Source organism: Neofelis nebulosa, chromosome 11 (assembly GCF_028018385.1).
Source record: "Neofelis nebulosa isolate mNeoNeb1 chromosome 11, mNeoNeb1.pri, whole genome shotgun sequence".
NCBI classification, from domain to species: Eukaryota; Metazoa; Chordata; class Mammalia; order Carnivora; family Felidae; genus Neofelis; species Neofelis nebulosa.
The window spans coordinates 95592207-95609326 of NC_080792.1; the positions used below are offsets into that span (position 1 = coordinate 95592207).

The 17120-nt window shown below is 52.4% G+C and overlaps 1 protein-coding gene across 6 annotated transcripts; it reads left to right on the top strand.

Moving 5' to 3' along the window:
* Window positions 1–1554: 1554 nt before the first annotated feature.
* On the top strand, window positions 1555–16590 carry ANHX (anomalous homeobox). Of its 6 annotated transcripts, none has more exons than XR_009250659.1 (9): window positions 1555–2293; window positions 4543–4670; window positions 7020–7143; window positions 8176–8392; window positions 8868–8988; window positions 10530–10822; window positions 13740–13855; window positions 15597–15678; window positions 15943–15972. XR_009250659.1 is itself a non-coding variant. In XM_058691600.1 (9 exons), exons 1-9 carry the CDS (start codon window positions 2000–2002, stop codon window positions 16027–16029), a joined length of 1494 nt encoding a protein of 497 aa, XP_058547583.1. In that variant the 5' UTR covers window positions 1572–1999; the 3' UTR covers window positions 16030–16590. The 6 variants fall into 6 exon arrangements, 5 of the variants coding, with proteins under 5 accessions (XP_058547585.1, XP_058547587.1, XP_058547586.1 ...); XM_058691600.1 differs by having other exon boundaries at window positions 1572–2293; window positions 13708–13855; window positions 15943–16590; XM_058691601.1 differs by having other exon boundaries at window positions 1573–2293; window positions 8871–8988; window positions 13708–13855; window positions 15943–16590.
* Window positions 16591–17120: the final 530 nt, after the last annotated feature.

Below are 17120 nucleotides of genomic sequence, written 5' to 3' on the forward strand. Positions count from 1 at the left end.
CAGAGCACGTGCGCTGGAGCGGAAGTGGGGCGCGGGCGGCCGGGCGCGGTGAGTCCCGGCGGAGGGGCGGGCGGGCGGCCTGCCTGAGGCGGGGGGGGCGCTGCGCCGGCCCTGCGGCGCGGAGAGTGGGGGCGCTGGGCAGCAATCGCGGCCTTTGCGGGGGAGCAGCACGCCCCGAAAGGTACGGGGTGGGGGTGCGGCCTCAGCCAGGCTTCGGGGAGGGTGCCCACGTCTGGGCACCTGGCAGAGCCACAGCACCCCCCCCGGGTCCCCTCCATCCCTGCCCGGGGCCGGGTCCCCTCAGTGTCCCCTGGAGGTACCCCCCAGGAAGACACTTTGTTCTTGAAGCCCGAGGTCCCGCCTTCAGGAGCCTGGCCCTTAGGCTCCTGTCCTCTCTTCCTAGAGCCGGTGCGGGGGGGGGGGGGGGGGGGGAGGGCGGGGGTTTGCGCCGGAAGAACCTGGGGTCCTGAGAGGAGCCCTCCCCTTACCGTCCCTGCCGAAGCCCCGGAGCCTCGGCTCCCTGGGGGGTCGCGGGATCCGAGGCCTACTGCCCTTCGCGATGGGGAGAAACACTGGGCTCCAAGGTAGGATCTGGTGAAGCCCGAGGCCGTGGCGGCGTAGAGCTCTTCCCCCTAGTGGGCGGCCCCAGGCGCCAGGAGGCCCCAAGAGGCGGTGCTGGGCCGAAAGAACTAGAAACTGCTGCTAGACCCTCTTTCAAAGAGCGCGCACACAGGCCTGTTGGCTGCAATTCTGGGCACGCATGTCGTCACCACATTTGTGGAAAGCGGTTTGGTAGCATCTACAGAAAACACAGGTGCCACATAGCACTCCCCTTTAACCTTGCTTACATGAGTCTGTTCAGTAGAAGAGTAATCCTGAGCCCAAGGTATTAGGGTTGTCATGCTGCCTAAGTGTCCAGGAGTGGAGAGATGTGGAAAGAAGCCTGGCCCCTACCGTCATGGGCCACTTGACAGGACCGTTCATATGGACCAGGAGATTAATCACAAGCAATCTGTCTCTGTTGGTAAAACTGCTGTATGTATATGGAGATTTTTATAAAAAAGAAAATTCACAAAGCCTTCCGATCCAACTTGCCATAGCTTACCTGTGTGTGTGTGTGGGGGGGGGCGACGGGGGGAGGTTGCGGAGTAGATGGACTGGGCACAGGAGGCCTTACAGATGTTCGCTCCTTTGTGTATATGTTTAACGTGTGGGATTAGGACAATCTTTAAAACTTTGTGTTTTTCAAATAGGTTGGCTTTTTTTTTTGTTGTTTTCAAAATCAAAATAAAAAGCAGATGGTGCTAGTCCTGCCTCTGGAAGGTCCCATGGCTCCTCTTTGTAGAGTGTAAGCAGTGTCTGCCCAGCCCCTGGCCCAAGGTACCTCCTTACTGCTTCAAGAGGCCTTGGCATCCATTGCACAGATACTGGGGAACTCTAATGACCCCAACACACATGGTCCGTGCCCTGATTGAGGTCAGAAACGGAGGGGAAAAAAAACCCCACCATTACCTTGTGTGTATAAGAAAGCAGGGGAGGGGCACCTCGGTGGCTCAGTCGGTTGAGTGTCTGACTTCAGGTCATGATCCCAGGATTGTGGGATCCAGCCCTGGGTCGGGCTCTGTGCTGAGTGTGGAGCCTGCTTGGGATTCTCTCTCTCTGCCCCTTTCCCGTGCTCATACATGTGGTCTCTCTCCCTCCCTCTCTAAAATAAAATTCAAAAGAAAATGAAGAATGTGGGGGACACAGAGAGGAGGAGATAGGAGAAGACCAGGGTGGGGCCTGTGGACAGGACACAGACAAAAGGTTCGCGGGAATGAGATGCGCCATCGCAGTGACAGTACCTAGTGCACAGCAAAGGACTAAAGAAAGGAAACTAGCCGGCATCTGACACCCCTCTGCCTTCCGCTGGGGAGCTCTCACAACCATGTTAAAAATGCCTGTGGCTAGAGGGGCCTCGCAGAGTTGAGGATTGAGGTGCAGCCGGCATGTGGCCATCATGATGACTGTTGTGTTGTTCGCAGAGGGGCCGACCCAACGTGGGATGCAGAGCTTCCTGAAGCTGCTGAGGGAGAGTGGGGGCGCTGGGCCACCCCTGGCGGAGCTGGTGACTCTTGCAGGCAGGCTGTGCCGAGACCTCCAGGATGACCCCGCCCAGGTGCAGCCCTTGGTCACAGCCGTGTTGGACAGTCAGCTCCGCCTGCACCTCTTGGACAATGCGGACGTGGCCTTCGTGTGTGCCCGGGTGCTGGCCCAGCAAGAGCAGCACCAGGCTGCCTGCCGGGTGCTGGAGGTAGGATGGATCTGTGAGGGGGGCGCAGAGAGGTTCAGTGGCCACCACCATCCCAAACACAACGGAGATGTGGGGAGATTTTTTTATAAACGGAGCCAGGATGGTCCACTCTGCTTCACAGATTCTAGCTACTTTGTAATCTGAGGCAACACTGTCCATTTATGAGATCCATTTTGAGTGGTGGTCCTGGCTCGGGGAGCGGGGCTCCCAGGTGGTGAGACGGTCAAACAGAGCCAGGCTTTCGATCCTTGAGCCACAGGTCTGCAGTTGAGAACGCAAACCGAAAGTATCGTTGTCACTCCTCTGGTGATACTTGGATGCTGACTCATTTGGCATTGATGTGACCTGACCTGCACCGAGGTGAAGCCATTTATGGTCTGTAGCCACTTAATGTGACCGTGGTGCATTCTGCTGCCTAAATACCGGTATGTTTGATTCTAATGTGCTGCCTGCCCCAGATGACACTGGGGTGGTGCATATTACGGAGCATATGCCTGTGTTACTCCCTAAAATCTGAGACATTCTGAATTCCAAAGTACATCTGGCTCGAAGGGCTTCATGTAAGGGATTTGGAGGCATCCTTTTCCCTCTTTCACCCCCAGATACAGTTCATGCCTGGTTCATGCTGAGTTTACCTTGGAAATCCTCACTTCTTTCCAGTTCTTTCCGTTTCCACTCCTTCTGCCACAGGCTGTGTGGGGTCCTCCTGGTTGCTCCCCTAATGTCCCCCCCGTCCCCTTGATTTGTCCCTGTAGCAGCCACAGGGAGTTTGAAAACTGCAGATGGGCCATGGTCTGCATGAGTCTGCAGGTGGCTCAGGAGCCTGCCATCTGAGATTGCCTGCTTTTTAGTCTCTCTTTTGGACTCTCCCCCTGCTTCCTTCATGTAGCCATGCTGCTTCCTGCTGTCCCTACAACTCCTGAGATCTTTCTGTGTCTCAGGACCTTTGCATGTGTTCTTGCCTGTGCCAGAGGCCGGAGCCTGGCTCTTTGTGTGCCTGGTGTCTTTCTTCTTCTCTGGTTTCTGCTGTAGATGTCACCCTGTCTAAGCAGTGCCCACTTTATTCTCCAGTGGAGAATCTTGTTCACCCTATAGCTCCTTCCTCAGTTCCTAATTAGAAGAATTATTTGTTGGTATTCATTTTGTCTGCCTTCCCTTGCTGCACTGCAGGCCCCATAAGAGAGGGGCTGCCTTGGTTCTGCTTGTTACAGGATCCACAACATGGAACATAACACCTGTAAGTAAGAGGGGCTAAGTTTTTCCAAATTTGTCAAAACGGATCCGGGAAACAAACAAGGGAAAACACAGAGTTGTAATAATGTCTGTTAAGGCACTCAATGATGAAATGTGTCAGTGACACCAGTAGTGAAAAACTCCCAATAGAGGGATTATAAACACAGTCTGGATGGTCCAGAAATGTCTCTGAGAAGGTGACGTATAGCTGAGACCTGAGAGATAGGATGGGGACACCACACCAGGAAAGGATGTTTCCTGTCCAGGGCCACATCCTGCAGGTAGCAAGTTTCCCATATACATTCCCGGACGGCTGTGCCCTCGGCCAGTGAAAGTCACAGCCCAGAAAAATGGGCTTTTCTGATGCTGTGGAGAGAAAGCTAAATGATTGTCAGCACCTCCCTTGCCAAGATGGTCCTGAGGACATTGGAGTTAAATGCAAGAACCCCACACACTGACTACAGCAGCTGGGTTCTGGGGGAGGCCAACCGCAGGTATCCTTGGCCATCTCCAGAGTCTGGTTATGTGATCAAGTCCCACTGGATTAGTGAGCTGTCACGGGGCACAGACCAGGACTTCATCCCACTTGACTCAGAATGCACTCGCTGGGCACTGGAGGGGCCAGCTCTGCTGGGTGGGAGAGAAAGGTCTTTCATGCAAGATGTGGGTCAAGCCTTGGAATCCCCATGTGGTTCTAACTGTGGCTCTGCCTCTTGCGTGTTGTGTGGCCCCAGGCCAGTCATTTGTGTTCTCCTTGCTTCCTGCTCTTCATCTGTAAGCAGTGACTGAGAGCTGTGTTCACCTCATGTGTTGTGTGGGAGGGTTGAAGGGCTGACGTGACCTGAGTGGCTGGCTGGGCCACCAGGGACAGAGCCTGCTGGTGATTGGATTGCTGGGTTCATGCCCTCATTGCTTGGCACATCAACAGGCAGCTCTTCTCAGGGATCAGGTCGGGTCAGATGGCAGTGCTCCAGGCAGGCAAGGGCAGCCCGGTCTCAGCAGGCTTTTCTCGGCAGGGTTGCCGTGTGCCCGGAGGCAGCCAGGAGCTGGTCCAGCTCTGGAACGACATTCACTACCATCTGGTCATGAAGCGGCTGGGCGTGGCTGTGCTAACCCCAGTGCAGAAGTTCCGCTGCAGAAAGAGGTATACTGCTGGTCTGTCTTTGTGCTTATTCCCTAGGACTCCCGAGGGCTGTGCCTTCTAAAACCACAGGGGGGCCGAGGTGAAATAGAGGCAGGGAGATAAATGCAGAAGTCAGAAGAGGCGGTAGTAGTCAAAAGATCATAGGCTCTACGTCAGCCATTGTGCCCCACGCTGAGTGTGTGCCACACTCTCCACCTACCTGCGCAGCTGGGGGAGGGGTGCATTCCCATTTATGCTTGCAGGGTAAGGAGAAGGAGCCTTTTCCAGGGCCCAGGCAGAGAGTTCTAGTTGCGGCAGGAGACGCTGCCTTCTGGTGAGGGCTCTGCAGAGAAGGGGGCAGCAGGGGGGCGCCCTGACCTTACTCCCTTCCTCGCCTCTTCTTCTCCCTTGGGAAATTTCCAGCACCTGTGTCTTAGGTCATCTGATTCTCGCAGACAGGCTCTGCAGGTGCCATGGCCTGGATCTCAGTGCCATCCCTTAGGGCTGCAGGACATTTTATTTTATTTTATTTTATTTTTTTAACGTTTATTTATTTTTGAGACAGAGAGAGACAGAGCATGAACGGGGGAGGGTCACAGAGAGAGGGAGACACAGAATCTGAAACAGGCTCCAGGCTCTGAGCTGTCCGCACAGAGCCCGACGCGGGGCTCGAACTCACGGACCGCGAGATCGTGACCTGAGCCGAAGTCGGACGCTTAACCGACCGAGCCACCCAGGCGCCCCAAGGCTGCAGGACATTTTAAGGAGAATAAAGAGGAGAGTGATGCAAGCATTAGAGGAGATACGTGTGGTGCTTAGAAGATTGCCTGGCACGTGAGAGATGCTGGGCCCATCCTCAGCACCAAGTAAACATTACAAGTGCTAATTATTATTATTATTACTGTCATCACCATTCACAGATGAGGAAACTGAGGCACAGAAAGGTCAGCAACTTGCCCAGGGTTACACATGAGAGAGATGCAAAGCTAGGCTTCCAGGAGAGACACTGAGGCTGCACAGCCTTTGTTCTTCATCTTGCGTGTTCCTCTCTGACCAGGAGGAGCTGCAGGTCTCGCTCTGAGCTCCTGCCAGCCCAAGTGACAGGGGGTTCCTGTCCCACAGGGCCTGGTTACTGGCCTGGTTACTGGAAGAAGAGATGGATTCCTTCTGGATCAGAGAGAATTATTTTCCCAGTGCCCACAAAAGAGTGAGATATGCCCTCAAAACCCAGCAGTTAATCAGCCTTGGGGTCTTCAGGAAAGCAGTCATGTCCCTCCATATAGGTGCTAATGGCCTGCCAGAGTCCAGTGCAATGAAGTAAATGATTTGGGATCAGTATGCAGTATTTGGAAGGGGCCCCTGATTGCTGGGTGCTATTGGAGGTGCTGGGGGTAATGCTTGGGCCCTACTCTCCTGGGCTGACATTGGGTATGGACAATGGGTGGTAGATGAGGAAACACTGTGGATTCCATAATCAGAGTGGGGAGTACTAGACAGAGAATGTGCTTAGTAGAGGACTATCCTGCCTTTGTTCTTTGCTGTGGGTTGGAGGTTGCAGGCAGGCTCACCTAAGCCTTGGCTTGGAGGCCTGAGCTCTGGGACAGCAATCCCTAGATGTGTAAGGAGGGGATGATATTGGGGTTACAGCCATCATGGTTGGTACACTGCCTAAGTGTGGCAGGGTCTCCTAAAGGTGGTTAGTACAGGAGCAGGGGCAAGAGGTTCTTGGGAATCTTTGGGAGTGATTGTAGAAAGGGTTGTGTCAGGGCAGATTTTGGAGGATTTGCTGACGAGTGAGATGTGTTGGAGGAGGTAAAGAGAATAAAGCTGGACTCCAGGGCTCTTGGTCTGATTGACTGGAACACAATGGTTTCTCACTGAGATGCACAGAACTGGGGGAAGATCCGAGAGCAAAGGATCGAGCTCCATTTGGGATGTGGTATGTGTGGGATGCATTTTTGACATCCATGGTGATTTGTTCATTTGGTGTTTGGGTACCTTGGGTGTTCCCCACAGGTAGTATTTGTTTATACATCACTTTTTCCTTTTGGAAAAACTCGTGTATATACACAGGAAAGAGTAGCATAGCCCACCTCAGTGTCTTCATCATCCACTTTCAGTAGTTACCAGCCATTGGTCAGCTGTGGCATCTCAGTGAGCGGTAGTGGAAACCTGGTGACACCCCTCTGAGGTGCCCTGATATGTGGGCCCCTCCTTTCTTCAGGGGATGGATGCTTGGGACTCTGCAGCTTAGAGAGGAGGAGCAGCCAGTGAGATGAGAGGATGTCTGGGGGTGCAGTGTTTGAGAGCACACGAGGTGCATCCAGGAGAAGGGGTGTCTGTAACCACCACTTCACTGTCTTTATCCAGAAACCCACCACCCCTCTCCCTCTGCCCTGATGGCCTGAAGAGCCGAAACTTTCCCAGAGAGGTTCGCCGGAAGCTGCACGACTTTGCCTCGAGCGTGAGCACCAACCCCAGCAAGGCCGAGCGGGTAAGAACCCAGGAGATCGAGGCTCGACAGCCCCCCGTTTAGCCTACCCCCCTGACCTTAGGCGACGCCACCACCCTTAGATGACTCACACCTTTACCCTCCCCTCCTCTGGACCTCCCCAGTGGCCCGTCTGCCAGGATGCTGGGGGCTTCCGCCTCTCTCAGAACTTTCCTGGAGACGGGAGCTCATTGGCTGGCAGCTCGTGACCATCCAGCCTGCACTCGTGGAGGGTCTAGTTTTCAAACGTGGGGTCATCATATCCCCACTGCTGTCGTGGAGCTTCCAGCCTGAGGGAGGCAGGTATTTGCGGAGCTCAGGGCCAGCAGGGCGCCATCCTCAACGTAGCCCCGGGAAACTGGAGGGACGGAGTGGAGTGGGGTGAGGTTGCTAGGGGTAAAGAGGCGAGACACGACTAGTGGGAGTTTCCCGGTGCTCCAAAATCCCGGCCTGTTCTCTCCGCCCACTTCTCTGCTCTGTCCAATCGGCAGGGCGCTCCCGCGTTAGCTCCACCTACTTTCTCCCCCTTTCTAGAGCTTGTCCAATCAAAAGGGCACTCCTGGTGCTTGCTCCACCCACCATGTTACCTGTCCAATCAGTAGTGCTCTCCCAGTGATCACCGCGCCGGCCGCGTAGACTGGGTTCTCCCGAGCGCCGAGCGGGGGCCGCAAGAAGAGATACTCTGCGGGGTCCTGGGTCACAGGCGTTGGTCACGGGCCGTCGCTGCCCCCTGCTTCGGAAGGCTCCGGCCCGGCAGGCCTTGTCCAAGCCCTCCGCGTTTCTGGGTTATCGTTGGCGAGGCCGCCGTTGCGGCGCCAGCGGTGAACGAGGCCGGGCTGCCGGACGTGCTGGCGGCGCAGATGGCCAGGCTCGGGCCTCCTGCTCTGAGGCGGCTCAGCTTCTCTGCTGCCCTTCTCCGAGAGTGAGGCCGGGCTCCGGTTCGCCGCCTCGGTGAAAGCGTTGTCGGGTCGCCCTTGTGCACGCCGCTGTTCCGGGGACGGTGGAGGGCCTAGAGGTTGTGCTGTTTTGGGGCAGGAGAACCTGGCCTTGGAGACGAGCCTGACCGTAGAGCAAGTGTACAACTGGTTTGCCAATTACCGGCGGCGCCAGAGGGCCCTTCTCCAGCGCCTGGAGCCAGCGCCGGAGGACACAGTAGAGGACCCCAGTGTGAGGGAGAGGGGTCCGGACCGCCCCCAGCCCTCAGACCACCCCCACCTTGGCTCTGGGTGTGTGGACAGGCCTCAGTGGCCAGGTGAGTGGTTCCAGGGCTCCCCCCTTCCTCGTGGTTGGGGGTTCTTTCTGCCGCCCGGCACCCTTTGTTTAGGGCTAAGCCTAGTTAGGTTCACTCTGGTTATAGGGACAGCACCTTCACTCCCAGTCTGCACTTTGAGGACGTCACCTTGTGGTTAGTGAGATCCCTGAGGGTGAGGGTCAGGATGCCCCTAAGTGGGGCCTGCCACAGGTGTTTTGCATTTAGAGATTATGGTGCGTCCAGGGCCAGGAGTCGAGAAGACTTGGGAAGTGAGCCAGCCACCATGATGTAGGGGTTCATGGGCTTGTAATTATGGATTGGTTTCAGACAAAAGACATTTAAGGGACAAAGGATATTGTATTGAGTCAGTGGTTGACCCCTTTTTTTCAGCCAGTAGGGCTGCTCTTAACCTGCTGGGAAGGAGGCTGGGACTGGGAGCATCAGCAAGTCTCCTTCCTGTCTGATTGGCTTTCAGCAGGACAGGAGGAAAGTGGGCCTGCACAATCCAGAGAGACCGCCCAAGGGCCATGGGAGTCGCTGGCCCTGGCCCCGGACTTTTCTGGAGATGAGACTATGCCAAAGCCATTGCCTCCCAGGTACTGCCATCCCATGGGACCATGGGACCATCACCCTGTCGAGTTTCCCCATCCTGGGTGGGTGACCAGGCCTGGAGCAGGCATGTGAATCCTGGGGCCAGCAGTGGGACCAGGTCAGTGACTGCAGAGATTCTGCCATTCTGGTATGGGAGAGCCACTGGTAAGGAAGCCATGCATGTCAGGGACCCCACACTTGCGCCCTGGAGCCGGGCTCCAGCCGGACTTCATGTATGTACCGGAGAATGAGGAAAACAGATTTGGAAAGAAAAACCTGCAGACTTATTCCTAAAGGTGAACCCTAGCTCTTGTTTCATTTTATTTCTAGTATTTTTGTACTGTTTGCATTTCATTGAGTCAGTAACAGCTAACATTTCTTGAGTTCCTCCTGCATACTAGGCACTGTCCAAGCATTCTCCCTCACCTGGGACGAGGCGTGAACCTGATGTAAGCATAAGGAAAGTGCCAGCCATCAGCAGGACTAGGTCTGAGCGAGGGGCCAGGTCCCATCTTGTGTAACCATCAAGATGTGGACACTTTCCATTTCCCACGTGACATCAGCATCTCTCATGACACTGTCTGTGCCTGGCCCTTCACATGCAGGCTGGCACTGCCCAGGTGTGTGAACTTAGGCAGGTTCCTGTGACCTCTTAGTGCTGTGCTTTTCTCATCTGCGAAATGGAGAGGGCATGCCTTGCAGGTTATTGCAGAGATTATGGGGTGGGTTGGGGGGAGTGGTAACATAAACCCAGCAGTGTTTAGACACAGTGAGTGTTTGTGCCGCATGGAGTCTGATTGTTACTGACTGCTGCCCGGTAATTCCTGTAAGGTCAACCATCATTATCCACTCAACTGTTAGGTTCTTCCTAATCATATCTTGCTTTCATCGTTGTGGAATAGTGCTTTATTGAAGTTCCTTTTGAAGAAACTGCTAATGTATCTTAGGTTTCCAGTAATGTTTGTTTGTTTTTTAGAGAGAGCATGGGCAGGGAGAGGTCTGGGGGAAGGAGGAGAGTGAGTCAGTGAGTGACAGAGAGAGAGAGAGAGAGAGAGGGAGGTGGGGAGAGAGATCGAGTGTGGGGGAGGGGCAGAGAGAGAGGGAGACAGAGGATCCCAAGCAGGAAGCAGGCTCCTCGCTGACAGTTTAGATGCAGGGTTTGAACTCAACGAACCACGAAATCGTGACCTGAGCTGAAGTCAGATGTTTAACTGACTGAGCCACCCAGGTGTCAAGAGACATTGAGAATCCCAAGCAGCCTCCACGCTCAGCACGGAGCCCAATGCCGGGCTGGATCCCATGACCCTGGGATCCTGACCTGAGCTGAAATATAGGGTCGGACAACCAAAGGTCATAGTATTTTTTAAGTGTTCTAGAACCTTAGCAGCTACATGTAGAACAGTGAAGGCAGTGTAATTAGGGACGTGGTGGGCCTCACAGCCATCAGTGGCTGGGTCGAGTCGGGAACCTGGATTCCCAAACTGGGCTGGAGTCTCCTCCTGGGAGTCTCTGCCCTCCAAGGGATGGTGTTTGCTGTCTTCCCCAGGTCTCTGCAGGGTGGTGAGATGTACCAGGAGGGGCCTGGCCATGATCCTGTCACTCTTCCTGCCATCTGCCCAGGCCCTGGCGTCTGTCCTCTGGCTGCTGGCAGTGACATGCTAGACCCTTCTCTGGCTGCCCCTGAGTCATGGCTGATGTCTCTTGCACTGGCGTCCTCCAGGGAAGTTTCCTTCCAGACCGGGCATCTGGTTCACGGGCCTGGGTTGGACTTCATGATGCGCCCTGCAGATGCAGCTGTGGCTGTGTCCGTTACTGCTCTGGGTGAGCCCAGCTCCACAGGTGGGTCCATTCCAGACCACACTCTTCTGCACAAGATGCCACAAGTACTTGGGTCTCATTTGAGGGGTTGTGGGAAGGGCCAATACTCTCCTACTTTTCTAGTTTGCAAAATAAAATGTGCATATGACTAATAGTAAGACAGTGAGGAAAGAGTTAAAACTAATTACACATCTGCCACCCTGCATTCCCCATTCTAGTCCACCTGACTTACCTGTCAACGCTTGCTGCAACAGCAGATGGTCGAGCTTATTGGACCTCCTACAGCATCTCATGATTGAAATATCACTTCTTTAGTTTCTTCTTAGTTGTTATCTAAAGAGTATGTATTTACATATTGTGTAGTCTACCAAATACAAAAGCATCTTGTGACATCTCACCTTGTAAGGAAAATATTGGCACCATCAATTTGTCTGTCACCTAAATTTCTTAATCTTCTATGGGTACCTCCATATTTCCTGGAGTTTGTAATTCCCTTTCTTTTTTCTTATATTACGTGTTTTTATCACATTCTTAACTTCTTCCAGCTTTCCGAGTGTTTCCTCTGAAGACTTATGGCTGGAGCCCTCCTTCCTGTTTCCATCCCAGTGACGTTTCCCTAGACCTGGTGTGGGGTCACCATCCCGAGTGCTCCTCTCATTGTCTCCTTGGGTTTGCATCGGTGTTTCCTGAATTGCAGGTCTTGTTCTTTCTTCCTTGACTTCTTTGTTATGTTTGAGAACATCTTCAATTAATTGTGCAAGAAAGGGTACTTGCAAGATAAATTTTCTGAGTCCTTACATATTGTGAAATTGTCTTTAATCTGCCTTCACATTTGATTAACAGTTTGTCAGGGAAGGAGTTTTGAGTTTAAATATTCTTCCTCCCTTAGATATTTACAGATATATTTATATCATTGTTATTAGCATCTGATGTTGGTGATTTCATTTTATTTTCTTCCTTGCAACGTATCGTTCCTTTCTTGGAGTTTTATTTTTTAAGTCTGGGTGTTCTGAAATTTCACAATGATGGTCTTAGGTGTGAGTCTTTTTAATTCACTTATCTGTTAAGCCTTTCAATTTAGAGAAGATAATGTCTTCTTTAAGGTTTGGCTATTTTTTGGACAATGTTCTTTGATAATTTATCCCTTCCACATTCTCAGTTCTCTTTAGAGCACAAATCTCATTCTGATGTTGGAAATCCTGGACCAGTCTCCCAAATGTTTACCTTTTTTCTTGCATTTCTTTTCTTTTTCATCGTATGTGCTTTGGAGGTGTTAAACTCTGTCTTTCAGTATTCCATTTTGACAGGTAGGCGTTAAGAGAATTCCAGGCTCTTTTTTTATTTGAATTTTCCCTTCTTCGTGCATTCTATTACTTTTTATAGATGCAGTGTCTTTGATTTTCCTGAGTATTCTCAATAGAAGTTTCAAAAATATGTTTTGTTGTCTGAAGGCAGGAATATTGGGGCTGTGGATTCTGGCCCTTCCTTGGATAGGGAAGGAGGAAGGGTCAGAAAGAGGAAAGGCCCTGGAGACTCATTGCTCTGTAGGCAGCTTTTCAGTTTGATCATATCGGTCCCTCATTTCTTGCTGTCCATGTTTTTTTTCCACTGTCAGAGACCTACGTTTGCCTGTCCAAATTTACCAACAAGGCTGGAGTGGGGCAGTCACTGGCCAACTTCACACTGGGACGAGGGGAGCTGGTCTTCACACCAGGTCCAGCACATGTGAGGGGTGATGTTCTCTAGGAACTGGTGAGCCTCCCTGCTGACTGCCTGAGCACCAGGATGTTACCCTGCTCTCCCTTACCGCTCCCTCCCTTCCAACCTCCTTAGGGTTCTCAGGACCTGACCTTATACCCCACCTTCCTTTCGGATGCCCTACCAACATAGGATGTACTTGTGCCCTGGGTCTGCAGACTGTGGACATCTCCCTTCCACTAATTATCCCTTCCCTGACTCTCCCTTTGTTCTGGGCTTTTTGCTTATTACTTGTTTTTCTCTTGGAGGAAGAAGATCTAACCCAGTGATCTTTTATGTTTGAATCAGAAATGCTCAAATCAGCACTTAAACTGTATTTAATGTATCTCAGAGTACTTTTAAAGTTCCACAGAAAAGAGGAAACAGTGGAAAGTGGAGGTAAAATCATACATACACCAAATTGTCAGGAAAGTTCCTTTGGTTTGAGATTGTCTGGGCAGCTGGCTGGCAGGTTGGGTCGTCACTCTGGCAGACAAGACAAAGGACTGTGAGCCCCGCCTGGCTGGCCTGTTGTTCTGAGTCGGAGATCAGGGATTCCGATGCTAGGTTTACCACCTGGTAGACTCAGGGAAGACACGAACCTTCCTCCTTCCCTTCCTTTGCTCCAGAATGTTTGTTGACCCAGAATTGATCAGATTCACCATGGCTTATCTTGAATGATATATGGAGATACTCTCTTCAATGTAGAGAGAAGGAGCCAGGTAAGGTCGTGACACCTTGCACCTCATTGAAATCATGGTGAAACCTCAGGTAAAAGGTGAAAACGAAAATAGCTAAGGGCTGGTGGCTCAGCCTTTAATGGACCAGCACGAGATAAACTGAGAAGTGGACTGCCCATTCCCTGTCCTCATGCAGCAGGGGTGTGTGGGGGGCAGATTTGGATGCTGAATCTTTGGCATTGGGGGCTGGCATGAAGTCTGGGTTAATTAAGCAGAACTTGAAGTCTGCAAAATTGGACTTTGTCTTTGTTTCTGAAGCCTAAAAAGGCCATTGAGATCAACAGTCGTGACTGTTCCTCAGCAAGGGAGGCTGAGGCTTGAGGCCTGCCAGGTTGGATGCTGCTTCTCTCCATGGAGGTCTTGATTGTGCTGCTTGTGGGCTGTGTTCTCTTCTCCCAGCACTGGGTTGTGGACTTTGTTTCTGTGTAGGATTCGCTGACCCACCTGTTGGCAATCCGCAGAGCATGTACTTGGAGGAAGGTCCGGGCACTGGCGGTGGTCAAGAAGAACAACAGGCTGGCGGCTTCCAGGTGACACAGCCCCCGCCACAGCCTCCTGAGTTCATCCTGACCCAGAGGTGAGGCACGCAGAGCCATGGGGCTCAAGCAACATATTCTCAGGCCGTGGGTAAGGTATTGTCTGGTTTATATACAGACTTGTGACCTCAGATGTGCAGATTGAGTCCTTTCCTTATGGGTTTCTGGAAGAAAAACAACATTCTTCCCACCCTGCATCTACCAGAAGAAGAGGGTAGTTTTTCCCTGAGACAAAAGAACACCTAGAAATATCAGAGCAGGTATGAGGTCTGTGTTGTGGATAGTGCTCACGGTTTGTGTCTTCTCCAAGATCACCCTGGGCCCCAGCAGCCTCTTTTTTGGCATTTTCTTTTCCCTAGACAGAGGTTGTCTGAGTTTTTGAGCAGCATCAAGATGGATTTTATATTCCAAACCGTAGTTTCAGAGGTGCTTGGGAGAGCCATGAACAGCCTAGGGGCTGTAGATTTTGGCCGTGGGGCCCAGGACAACAGGCCAGGGGAATCTAGCGGTAGAGAAGAGGGATGGAGAGTGTGAGAAGTTGGGGGTCCTTTGGCGGATCTATGATAGGGGTCACCAGGACCAGGTCCCCAGGGTTCACAGTCTCCCCAGTCTGGGAGCTGAAAGCCAGGTGCCCAGTACGGGCAGAACTACAGTGCGATGTGTGAGAAAGGAGGGGAGCAGTTCTTGAAGTCACTAATTTTCTTGCTGAAACAGCAGATGGTGAGAAAATGCAGACTATGCAGGTGGACTCACTTTTTCACTCGTGACCAGGAACCGTGATGGAGAAAATGCCCCCGCTGGGTACCTTTGTGGTTTGCTTGGTCTCCCCACTGGCTGTATCAGCCTTGGACTCCCAAGGCCCAGCCCATCATTGCTCTGATCTGATGACTTTGATTCCTTCTTTAAAAGCAAATTCATTGGGGCGTAAGTGGCATTCGTTAAAGCAACATGTTTAGATGGTACAGATGGTAGTTTTCTGAGTGCGACTTATGTATCCACCACGAAGCTATAGCTGCTGAGCCGTACAGAGCACTCCCACCAGCTTCTAACCCTGACACCCCCAGGACCATGGATCTGCTTTCTTTATCTGCATTTTCTAGAATTCCGTGTAAACGACATCTAAAATTTTCAATTTGGGTGGGGCGAGGGGTCTGGCTCCTTTCACTTGGCTTGAGTACTTTGAGATTTTCCCCCTGTTGCTGTGTGCATCAGCAATCCATTCCCCTTTATTTGTGAGTCCTGGTCCTTGATGTGGCTGGACCATGGTTTTTTGATCCATCACCGGTTTGTAGTCATTGCTGAGTCCCTGGGTTGGGGTTGCTTTGAGCATTCCTGGACATACGTGTTTGCCTTCACGTCTCTGGGGTGTGTACACAGAATGGCTGTGTAGGTGTGCGTCTGCCAGTTTAGGGAACTACCAGACTATTGTCCCGAGTGGCTGCACCCATTATCTTCTCTGCTCTCCCAGCCTGGTCCTAATGGCCTCTTGTCTCCTTCACACCCCAGGCCTGCCCCTTCTTGACCCTTCCTTCGGGTTTCCACTTGCCGGCCCTTCTCTGTGAGCCTGCCCTGAAGTGCTCTCTGGCTCACCCAAGCCCCCTACTTGAGGTGTCACACAAGCCTCTGTGGCACCTGCACACCGGAGGGCCCTATGAGAGGACAGTGTTCCTGAAGAGCATCCAGCACCTGGAAGGGCTGCTTATGTGCAGAGAGCAGTCAGGGCATGTAGTGACCTGGCGCCCCATTGATTCAGAGCTTGTCCTGACATCGTCTCTTTTCCAGCCCCCTGGAGTTGGCTCCGGGCCCCTCTTTCTCCAGCCCTATGTCTGCTCTGGACCTGAGCCAGCCCTTGCCCTCCAGCCAGGTGAGACCCTACTACCAGGTACCATGGGTTTCCCTTTGAATTCTTGGATTCTCAGGTCATGCCTTTGGAGTGAATAAAGCAGACAAATGGAAAGAGGGGTGGGGATGCCTCAAGGCTGGAGTCAATTGAATGGGAGCCGGGTGCCATGGGCTAGTGTTTCCCATTGAGTCCAGAGAGGGTGGGTCCCAGGGTAGGGGTGCCTGGGTGGGAAGGTGGAGCCAGGCAGAAGGTGCTTCTGTGCGTAACGCTGTGTTGGCTTTCCAGGTGCAGTGGCCCGATGGCCAGGCCTCTAGCGATGCCTTCTGGGGAGCCCGGATGCTCCTTGAGCTTTCAGGGGGCAGCCTGGGTTGAGAGAGATATCCTTTGGGGTATCCAGCCAGTGCCCTGGGGAGCAGATGTGGACATCCAGCCATTCAACACACGTTACAGAGCTTTATTCCGACTGAAAAAAGGACCCCAGAGTTCCTTAGGAGGTTCCAGTGAGAAGCATTGGGGGCCAGTTAGCCCCCTGCCATGTTTCATAGTTTGGTTGGCTGGCAACTCACTGTATTGGAGGAAGCAAAGCACTCGAGAATTCTCTTGAGCCCAGAAGTTAGAGGGGTCTGTTTCACTCAGGCAGCAAGAAATTGTGACCTCAAGCTCCTGGGCAGGTTCTGGGGAGGGAAGGCCTTTCCAGAGCAAGAGGAGAATGTTTTGCTGTAATGACGAGGCCACACTTTACCCAGTTAAGTTGGTTAGTGGGGCATGGGCAGTGTTCTGACATATCTATATCTTGGGGGGGCTTCTTCAGAGGGTTATGTGGTTGGGATGGCTCAGGCAAGATGCGACGGTACATTTCCCCCTGAGGTTGTAAATCATTGTGTTTGTAAAACAAATGTTCTGTTCTATTAAATTACAGTTTAATGTTCTGAACTCCCCCTTTTACTCTTTTCAAAAAATTTTTTTAATGTGTATTTTATTTTTGAGACAAAGCATGAGTGGGGGAGGGGCAGAGACACACACACACACACACACACACACACACACACACACACACACAGAATGAATCCCAAGCAGGCTCCAGGCTCGGAGCTGTCAGCACTGAGCCTGACGTGGGGCTCGAACTCATCAACCGTGAGATCACAACCTGAGCCTAGTAGGACGCTCAACCAACTGAGCCACCCAGGCGCACCCCCCACCCCGCCCCTTTTACTCTCTTAACTACATCTTGGACACCTGTCCCTTTCAGTCCCTGATGGGCACTTCATGGCATGAGTGGGCATTGATTGATGAATTAGTACCCTGTTGATCTGATTGTTTCTAATGTCTCTGTTTTATAAACAGTGTCACAGTGTCCCTTTGCCCTTTACCTATTTTTTGTTGGAGAAAAGAATTTCCCTGGTGCTACAAGCCACCATGTTCAAGCACACCGGGCCCAGGGGGGCCGACTGTGATGTGACTCT

Bases quoted from the DNA above. Each gene is read 5' to 3' on its own strand.
- ANHX (XM_058691600.1), top strand. From the start codon at position 2,000: ATGATGACTGTTGTGTTGTTCGCAGAGGGGCCGACCCAACGTGGGATG. The intron at 8,989-10,529 runs GTACTGCCATCC...TGTCTTCCCCAG, and splicing joins CCAAAGCCATTGCCTCCCAG to GTCTCTGCAGGGTGGTGAGA. The intron at 15,679-15,942 runs GTGAGACCCTAC...TTGGCTTTCCAG, and splicing joins AGCCCTTGCCCTCCAGCCAG to GTGCAGTGGCCCGATGGCCA.